The sequence below is a fragment of the Solanum lycopersicum genome, chromosome 7 (genome assembly GCF_036512215.1).
Source record: "Solanum lycopersicum chromosome 7, SLM_r2.1".
Classification (NCBI taxonomy): Eukaryota; Viridiplantae; Streptophyta; class Magnoliopsida; order Solanales; family Solanaceae; genus Solanum; species Solanum lycopersicum.
The window spans coordinates 18554414-18564997 of NC_090806.1; the positions used below are offsets into that span (position 1 = coordinate 18554414).

Here is a 10584-nt window from a genome sequence, read left to right on the forward strand (position 1 = left end):
ACATTCCAAGAAGGTATTAGGCCCTCGAAATGCCCGCTAACTCGCGGTTGACCAACGATTTGACTAAAATGACTTTGACTTGAATTTTCCAACTTTTAACAAATAAAGTTTATTTTTATCGTTTTTTTACTTAAAAATTATTTTTCTAATTAATTAATTTAGTGAAAAGAAAGAGATTTTTTAAAAGGGCGACTTAAAATGATTTATGGGACTAATAAGATAAAAAGCTAAGCGACTGGTATTAAATAGATATTTAAAATATAAATATATGTATATATGTAAAGAGAAATGGCAATCATGGGAATTAATCAAATCAATCAAAGCCAAATAACATGTTAGTAACTACAATAAATGTAAAAAAAAGGTAGGGAAAGAGATATCAAATTTGGGCCTATGACCCAAATTCATATACCTGTTCTAAAAATTGCCCAAGACCTGAATTTGGGCACATTTAATCGATTTTCTAATATTGGGCCGTTTCTTTAAGCCTTTGGGCCTCTTTTCATTTTCAAATGGCAAAATATACATCAAATGTATATCTATGTATACACCCTGTATATGGGACCTTCGTATCATACTTTGGAATGTATATCAGTGTATATAGTGTGTATACAACTGGTATACAACCTCCTCAAAATTTGTAAAATAAATTTTACAGCCCTTGTTGTGGTCCTTCTGCTCCGCATACCAGCTGTTCGGCTGACTTAAATACGAATGAGACTCGAGACATTATGGCTCGAATGTGGAAATGCAACGAAAAGAATCCATTATGGACTCGAAAGGGTTCATACAACAAAACGACAAAGGGAGAGAATTAGTATCCACATCAAATAGAGAGAGTGAGGCATATTTTAACGCATACAAGAACTATTTGAGAAAAACTTGAAAGCAAGATGCAGTTAACTTTAACTATTGAAACTAAATGACGAGTAATTCTTAAGGTAGACAAAAACAAGCGAGCTTAACGAATAGTAATAGTTAACAATCACTATTTTTCCTACCAAAGAGTGACATGCATGGATGCTTGAACAGACAAATAAGAGCAAATTAACAGGGCAACAAAAGTAAATCATATCCTAGGGAAATATGACCAACGGACAACATTAAACAATGGAAACTCAAAAGGTGGGAAAGAAAATGCTTAACTGTTGTCAAATACATACAACGATCGAACCAACTATGTAAATGGAATTTAATGGTATTAACATTATGCCAAAGGGCCTAACTTTAAAAGACAACAAACAACCAAGTCATTTAAACAGGTAATATTTTCATGTTCGACAAACTAAACGCACCAGCTATGCTAAAACACATCGCATTTCGAGATTCAAGTAAAAAAAACTATAATTGGATTGCTCAACATTCCGAACAGCAGCCTATTACATGCCTTAATCTCCCTATTTAGAAAATATATGAGAAAGAATGGTAAAATGTGCTCTCTTATAGTGAATACTGATAATCAAACTACAAATTCATACATAACAGGAAAGAAATCTTTGAGAATATAAAAGCTACAGGGGAGCTAAAACGAAAACCACCAGTTCTTAAAAGGCGAGATGGAGCAAATAATAACACAAAATATATGAACATAATCTCAATCTTTCCGACAAATAGAAACTTATCCATTAGGATTATTATATTGTCCAAACTTGCAAAATATCGTAGGCAAGAGATATGTACGATGAAGAATGACTTAAAAAGAAACTTTCTTACCCTTGATAAATGATAAAGACAAGAAGATACAACACAAGAGAAGCAAATCATGACTAAACTAGACAAGACCGGACATGCTCGCAAATAGATCCAAACAGAACTTATATACACATTATTCATATAGAATGGCGAAATATTGATTTCTAAAAGGAACGTCAACCAAGTTCTAGCCTATGGAAAATCCGAGTAGAGTTAACACATCAGGAGAACACAGGTGCAACCAAAATGCAACGTAAACATGATAACATGTGATGCGACATAGACGGAACATCATACTAGAAAACAGGAATAAATAAAACCAGGAGAGGATTTACGTCTTTCCATGCAACGAACGAGGAACGACGAGAGGAGGGTAGCGACTTCACTTCCACTACAATGAGCTTTGACAAGGTGGACGAACAAAGTGAAAATCAACGAGACCCGAAGTTTTCTTCCTCCTGTTTATGACTTTGAAGACTTGTTTCTAGTCTATGAATGTAGCGTTCTGCTGTGTTTTCTTCAAATTCCGTCTAACTTTTCAATGTTTTTCTTTCAAAATCATTTTTTTTCCTAAAAAATCTCCTACCTTAAGGAAATAAAAAGACAAGCTTTATAGAGGAGATTAGGGTTGATTTTTTGGGGGAAAAAGAAGGGTGAACAAAAGGACGATCTTCAATTTGAAATCCTCCCAACTTTCACCATTTTGGAAGAACACCTTTATCTGAAGCTTTCAGATTGTTTCGAAGGGAACAAACGGCTGGATGAATCCCCATCCTCCTTGGCATCAACGTCTCAATCTCACGACAACAAGGATGAAATCGCGTGCTGTCTGCTAATGTGAGTTGAGAGAGACATTGGCAAAAAACAAAAGATGTAGTCTACGAGCCTACCTCTCATTTCTTTCCGTTACGCTTGCTCTCGCCGCGTGGTATCAATCACGCGCTACTTGCATTAATTCTTCGTTGCTCGTTGGAGATTGTTGCTTCTGGGTTTCTCCTCCTGCGCGTGGGGAGCATGAAGGCACAAGGATTTTTGGTCGGGTCTGGGGATAAGAATTGGGTTGGATTTTATGGGTAGGCCAGGACTTTGTTTTTTTTCTGAAAAATAACAAAAAAGTTTAGGTTGTATATTTGGCATTGGATGGGCTGATTTTACATTGATGAAGGTAAAAGGGTGTTGAGCTAATTGGGTCTTTTGGAGTGATCTGCAATGATTGGAAAAGGCTGGGAAAACCCAAATGAGAAATAAAATCTTACCGATTTATTGACCCAATGGACTTCAAATGACGAGTTGGAAAAAATGATAAAGATGAATATATATAATTGACTAGCAAGCTTCTTAATTTTAACAGGATAAAATAAATGAGTTAACTGTAAAACGACTAATCCAAAATGGTAAACTACTATATAATTTAAATAAATAGTAAAAATATTTTTAAGAATAAAATAAAATCTTTTGAGAACGATTTCGAATAATCAAGATAATCTAATCACACAGATAAAAATAGTAATACTATGTGTGTGTGTGTGTGTGTATATATATATATACACACACACATATATATATTACTAAACAATTATATAAAATAAAATTGTTTTAAAATAATTTGGCAAAATACTAAGAACCTTACAAAGACAGATTAGTTTAAATCATTTTGGAACTAAGAAGCTCGTCAATTAGTTTATATTGGGGAGGGTTAAAATTGGGTGCCAACAGTGATGTTGATGCTCAATATTCCTCATCCTTAACCCTAAGACATTGAATTAGTCATGATTTATGTATGCATGTTATGATACGATTATTATATGCTTGAAAGTAATTTCTTATTACTATAATAAAGTGTTAAGTGAAAGGTTTACTCACTTGTGAAATGGTCTCTAAAGTGAAAGGATTGTTCTCACTTGTGATGACCTATTACCTAATATGATAAAATATTTACATAGGGGTCTAGAAGGGACCAATGTGAACTTGTATTATGAAATAAGATGAGTGCTAAAGGGAATAGATGCTTAGCACCGAAAAGGCATGTAAATGAGATGGAGGTCTCACTTTTAGTAAATTTGGACTCCCACATGGGTTTCCTCACGTTAGTAATCCGTATTCCCAAGTTATGTGTTTATAATGAGATAACAACTCCCACGTTTGTAAGTTAGGGTTCCTAGTAACAATATCCTTGACCCTTAACTATGTGCCCACATAAGACTATAGCTTAGTGGATCCACCTAGATAGCTACTTACAAAAGGTTATACCTTAGGTCAATGTTAACCTAATCTTTTTGGTGTGGAGTAGATAATTGGATTCCATGTAGCTCACATGGTCTCATGTCGGTTATTGAAATTCTTTCCCTATTGTAAAAAGTAAATGAAAAAGTAAGTATGTGAACTGTGATTAGGGTTGTCTTAAAAGCTACTATATAGTGTGAGGGAGGGTATGAGACTTCTCTTACACATTGCACATGTGGGATCCTAAGGAATGGTTCTAGTAGTATCCTTTTATGATTATTATTATGATTATGATTATGACTAGTTGATAAGCTATGAGTAGTAATGATGTATTAAGCATGTCATGATAAATTATGAGAATATGTTGTAAGTTTGAAGAAGGTTGCTTAATGTGATACTTAGCTTTGGATAGCGTTATGAGATTCTATCTTTGGCATTGCACAAGTACTGCTTAGGTGATATACATGTTGGCTTGATATTATGTTAAGTGGACTACTATGCTTACTATATGTGCATGTTGAGTTAAATTTATAGATAACATGATTTTGATTAAAATGTCCTTTTCTCATGCATTGATGATTTTTGTGCATAGAAGCTATACTTAGTACGTGTGACGTACTAATCCATATTTCATTCCTTTTCTCCAAATATTTTAGTTGCAGGTCTTTGAAGAGTTCTTGGCCAACTTGCAAGGAAGACTTGGATCTTTTAACAAGTCATTGGTGAGTTGGAATGATTGGAAAAGGCTGGGAAAACCCAAATGAGAAATAAAATTTTACTGATATATGGACCCAATGGACTTCAAATGACGAGTTGAACAAAATGATAAAGACGAATATATATAATTGACTAGCAAGCTTCTTAATTTTAAAAGGGATGAAATAAACGAGTTAACTGTAAAACGACTAATCCAAAATGGTAAACTACTATATAATTAAAATAAATAGTAAAAATATTTTTAAGAATGAAATAAAATCTTTTGAGAATGATTTCTAGTAATCAAGATAGGCTAATCACACACATAGCAATAGTAATAGTGTGTGTGTGTGTATATATATATATATATATATATATATATATATATATATATATATATATATATATTACTAATAAAATATATAAAAGTAAAATTGTTTAAAATAATTTTGCAAAATATTATGAACCTGTAAAGACTGATTATTTTAAATCATTTTGGAATTAAGAAGCTCGTCAATTAGTTCATATTGGGGAGGGTTAAAATTGGGTGTCAACAACTGTCCCTCATTTTACTTGGATTGATGCAAGAAATTCGAGGAAAATGAAATTGACCAATCAAACTTTGACCGACCACAAATTCATCTTTCCAACAAAATTTGGTACAAACTTTAGGAATTATGGCTGAACCTCGAAAAATGGGTTTCCTACATATCTCGGGCTATATGAGAATTCAAGACACTTGTAGTTCGATACGCTTGATTTAATGCAGGATTTTAAAAGAAATCAAAAGCCATCTCAATACCAAATTATGAAGGTGCCAAAATGCTCAAGAATAAGATTCGAGAGAGAATTTTAGAATACAGTCGAGTTTTCAACATTGAACCCGCCTACATGCCTATAATCTTAAGAATCAGGTTGCCTGTAGTTCGACTCAATCGGTTGAAAAGAAAATCTATTATGCTAGATAACCTTTGTCTCTGGACGAGTGACAAATTAAATCAAGTATGAAAAAAAGGCGTGCAACCTCTTAGCCATGAAGGTGGAGCTCTTCACATCCATAGATAATAATTTACACGGACATAATTTCTAAAGCTCTTGGTGCATTGTTACTCAGATTGACTACTTGCTTCTGACATATACCAAAATTTCCGGATGCGAGGCTGAAACTGACAGACCTAAAGAAAAATCAACATGCCTTCTGATAGGGGTGTGGTTTGATTGTGGTGGAAGTCACTCTTCTTCTAGCCTCCTAAGAGTTTGACACTCCTGTGGACTATGTCCCAGTTCGCTGCTAAGAAAAAGTTCCACGTTGTGATGCATCCTTTTTGATGTCGTCTGCACCTGTGGTATGTTTCGTAGAATTCATCCTTTCGAATGCTCTCGACAAAGACTGAGGTAAAACTCGTCAGCATAAAAATGCAATTAAGATGAGAGACAATGTCTTTTACCATGTCGACACTTAATTGTTCTCCTCGACATTTGACGTCAACTTGATTGGTTTGATGTAAAGCAAATAAAGCTTATGTCTTGTGTTTGCCATATAATCTTCAATGTACTTTTCATTGGATGTCAAAATAAATAAAGCTGATGCAATACCGATATTTTCTTAGTTGCTTTCGATGATTCTCTTGGCATTTACTCTTGCCAAATAATGATGCAGTTGATGTTGAGGGGTAAATATTTCCTTGGAGATGCACGATTCCTTCTCTGGCAGTGCATGATTTCTTGTGGGGTGTGAATATCTTCCCACGATGCATAAATTTCTGCGAGGCATGAATATCTTCTAGCGATGCATAATTTCTGTGAGGTATGAAATCTTCTCGCGATGCATAATTTTTGCGATGTATGAAATCTTCTCGTGATGCATAACTTTCTGCGAGGCATGAAATATTCCTGTGATGCATAGCTCTCGGCGAGGCATTAATATCTTCTCGTGATGCATAAATATTGATTCGAGAAGGATAAATATTGACTCGCGATGCATGGTCTTTCGCGATGCTTGAATATTGACTTACGATGCATGATCTTCCACAATGCATGAAGATTGACTCGTGATGCATGATCTTCCGCGATGCATGAATATTGACTCGCGATGCATGATCTTTTGCAATACATGAATATTTACTCGCGATACATGAATATTAACTCTTGATGTCATCCTTGGTACCAAATGAAGATAGTGCTTCAATCAAGCAACATAGTGATCTTCTGGGTGCCTTCTTTATGATCATATCATCTCAAATTAAAATAACGATTAAACTATTTTCCAACTAATGTATCTTTTTGATCAACAATAAAATAAATGACCCCTCCGGGTAGTGCATTGTCTAGATCAACAATAAAATAAATGAGCCCTCCGAGTAATGTATTGTCTTGATCGACAATAAAATAAATGACCCCTCTAGGTAATGTATTGCCTTGATCGACAATAAAATAAATGATCCCTCCGGGTAGTAGTAACATCATATCTGACATTATGATGCAGATGACTTCCTTTATGGAAATCGTAAGTTCTATGTTGAGATCTTCGCTTGATTCCCCTTCAAATCTTACTTGACGTTCTCTATAGACTTCATGTTGTTGGAATTGACTGAAATAAACCATTCATATTCCCAAGTCTCCGGTGTAAGCAATATAAAATAATTCCTGCATTTATAGGAACATGGTTAAATTTTGGGGAGAGCTTTCTCCTCCCTTGACTTCTCCATATTTATCGAACGGAGGAATTTGCCGATATCAAAGCAAAGCTATAAACTTACGTCAATAGAAATATAGTTAGTTCTAAAAGAAACTAATCTGTGTCGATTTCTTTAGTTGCCTGCTCCTTGTCATGCTATCTCTGGTTGATTTCTCGGTCTCTCGACTCTAGATAGATAAGACAAAATTTTTGATGCCAAAACAAATGATACATGAAAGGGAAAATTTAAGAGAAATAAATTTTTGAGATATAGTATCTGAAAAAAGTCACTACCAAGTCATGTCATATTAAGATTAAAAAACTTCTTTGAGTCTAATGCTTGGAGTACTATCTGGTTATTCGTTGGGGAGTTTTCAGAGTCACCCCAGACCTGTAGATAAACCCATGCTTAAATTTTGAGGCCGTCCTCAAAATAACTGTCCTAGTTATTGTCTTGCTTATCTTTCCACTGTAACTGAGTAGATCGCAGAAATTTGAGATTTTCTCAAAAATTCTGTCCCTGTTGCAAATCTTAAAATATCTTCAGTCTTGACTTGCTGAGGAAGAATCTTCTTCTCGAGAATTTTCGAGTCCCTCTCAAAAATTCTGTTCTAGTCTCTATTTTGAAGAGGAATAGAAATCTTAGGGGAGATATGACCAAACCCTTGTGGCACCTACGTATCCCGTTGAGATAGGAATCAGGTCAAACGTAGTTCCCTTCAAGGTTAACAACAATAAAAAATGTAAAAAGAAACCGACCGAGGCCAACATAGGCGCCTACGTATCTCATTCTTGCGAATTCAGGTCGAGCGTAGTTCAAATACAAAAAAATATTAAAAGGGATATATGGGTTGATCGAGGCCGACATACGCCGCGCCTATGTATACATTCTTGAGAATTCAGGTCAGACGTAGTTCATTACAGAGTGATAAGATTTAAACCAAACAATACAAGCAAAATAGAACAATTGCAAGTAAATGACAGGAACACAAACTAAAACATTACACATAATATCTCTTGACAGCATCTGAGTTGATTGGTTTCAGCCACGCGACGCCATCCATCTCTGACAGCACCAAATCACCTCCAGATAATACTTTACAAACCATGTAAGGTCCTTTCCAGTTTGGTGAAAATTTTCCTTTGTACTCATCTTGATGAGGACAAATGCGCTTAACTACTAATTGACTGATTTCAAAAGTTCTAGCTCGTACTCTCTTGTGGAAAGCGCAAATCATTCTCTGTCGATACAACTGACCATGAAAAATTGCAACCATTCTCTTCTCATCAATCAACGCAAGTTGATTAATCTGCTTGCTGACCCATTCAACATCACTTAACTCAGCTTCTTGGATGATTCTCAATGACGATATTTCGACTTCAGCAGGTATGGCTTCTTCTTTCCTATACACTAGCAATCATGGAGTAGCTCCAATCGACATTCTAACAGTCGTCCGATAATCCAATAAAGCATATGGCAAGATCTCATGCCAACCTCGATGATTTTAATCATTTTTCTCAGAATCTTATTCATATTCTTATTGGCGGCTTCTACAGCTCCGTTCATTTAAGGGCGATTAGCGGTTGAGTTCTGGTGTGTGATCTTAAATTGCTTACTATATCTCTCATCAAGTGTCTATTAAAATTTGCACCATTATCAATAATGATCGATTCTAGTACTCCGAATCTACATATCAAATTGTTGCGAACAAAATCAGCTACAACTTTCTTGGTTACTGACTTGTAAGAAGCTACTTCCACCCACTTGGTGAAATAATCAATGGCAACCAAATTAGAAGCGGCTGGGATCTATCAGATCGATGACATCCATACCCCAAGTTACAAATGTCCAAGGTGAACTCATAGCATTAAGTTCATATGCTCATGAGGCGGCACTCGAATCAAATCACCGCGCACTTGACATTTATGACATTTTTGCACAAACTTGCAACAACCATTCTCCATAGTCATCCAGAAATAACCGGCTCGAAAGATCTTTCTTTCCATAGTGAGCCCATTCATATGCGTGCCGCAAACTCCAACATGTATCTTTTCAATGATCTTCGCAGCATCAACACATCTTAGAAGACCCAAATATGAAGTACTCCTATAAAGCACTTCTCCACTTAGATAGAAATTGAGAGGCATACGACGTAGAATCTTCGTGATAAGTTCTAGACTCCAAATACTTCTTTATATCAAAATACTAAGGCAAACCGTCTGGTTCTGCTTCAACATGGGAAGAATGTACTAGATGTTCTTTCAACTCTATATCCAGCAGATCAATATAATCTATATCCGGATGTTTAATCATCAAAGGGATGGTGGCAAGAGCATCAAATAATTTATTCTATATTCTAGGAGTATGTCTGAACTCGATCTTATGAAATCTTTTGCACAACTTCTACACATACTGTATGTAAGGTATAATCTTTGGGTTCTTCACAGCCCATTCTCCTTGAACTTGATGAATCAAAAGATCTGAATCTCCAATAACAAACAACTTGTAGACATTCATGTTGATGGACATTTTCAAACCAAGAATACAAGCTTCGTATTTAGCAAGGTTGTTCGTACAATTAAATCAGATCTTAGCCGCCATGGGATAGTGCTGACTAGATTCTGACACTAAGACTGCTTGCTCCAATACCTTTATCTTGATAATTTGCCGCTCTATCAAAGAATAGTCTCCAAGATGCATATGCTTCAGAAATATCTTCACCCACAAATGACACTTCTTCATCGTGAATCTAAGTCTTGAGCGGCTCATATTCTTCGTCTACGGAATTTTCAGCAAGATGATCAGCCAAGGCCTGTGCCTTTATCCCCTTCTGATTCACATACACAATATTAAATTTGCTCAACAACATTGGGCATTTAGCTAACTTTCCGGTTGGCATCGCCTTCTGGAAAATATACTTCAACAAGGCCATTCTAGAAATGAGGTATGTAGTATAAGAAGACAAATAATGCCTCAACTTCTGGGCAAGCCAAGTCAAAGCACAACACATTCTCTCCAACAGAGTATAACGAGACTCGTGTGGAGTAAACTTTTTGTTTATGTAATAGATAACTCTTTCCTTCTTTTCTGTCTCGTCGTGTTGATCGAGTACGCATCCAAATGCACTATCTGAGACGGACAAATACAGCAACAAAGGACTCCCTTCTCGTGTAGGAACCAACACAGGTGGGCTGGACAAATAGTTCTTAATAGCATCAAAAGCAGTCTGACACTCTTTAGTCCACTTTGTCGTAGCGTCTTTCTTCAACAACTTGAATTTAGGCTCACACACCAC

At 35.6% G+C, this 10584-nt stretch overlaps 1 protein-coding gene across 1 annotated transcript; it reads right to left on the minus strand.

Annotated features, from left to right (window-relative positions):
• Positions 1-8289: 8289 nt before the first annotated feature.
• On the minus strand, positions 8290-9818 carry LOC138337346 (uncharacterized). Its single transcript, XM_069287255.1, has 2 exons — positions 9703-9818; positions 8290-8692 (listed from the first exon to the last, which is right to left on the minus strand). Exons 1-2 carry the CDS (start codon positions 9816-9818, stop codon positions 8290-8292), a joined length of 519 nt encoding a protein of 172 aa, XP_069143356.1.
• Positions 9819-10584: the final 766 nt, after the last annotated feature.

Excerpts from the sequence above, each read along its gene's own strand:
- LOC138337346 (XM_069287255.1), bottom strand. The coding sequence starts at position 9,818 with ATGTCCATCAACATGAATGTCTACAAGTTGTTTGTTATTGGAGATTCA. Across the intron at positions 8,693-9,702 it reads AAGATTATACCTTACATACA|GAAAGAAGAAGCCATACCTG; the intron begins GTATGTGTAGAA and ends GCTAGTGTATAG.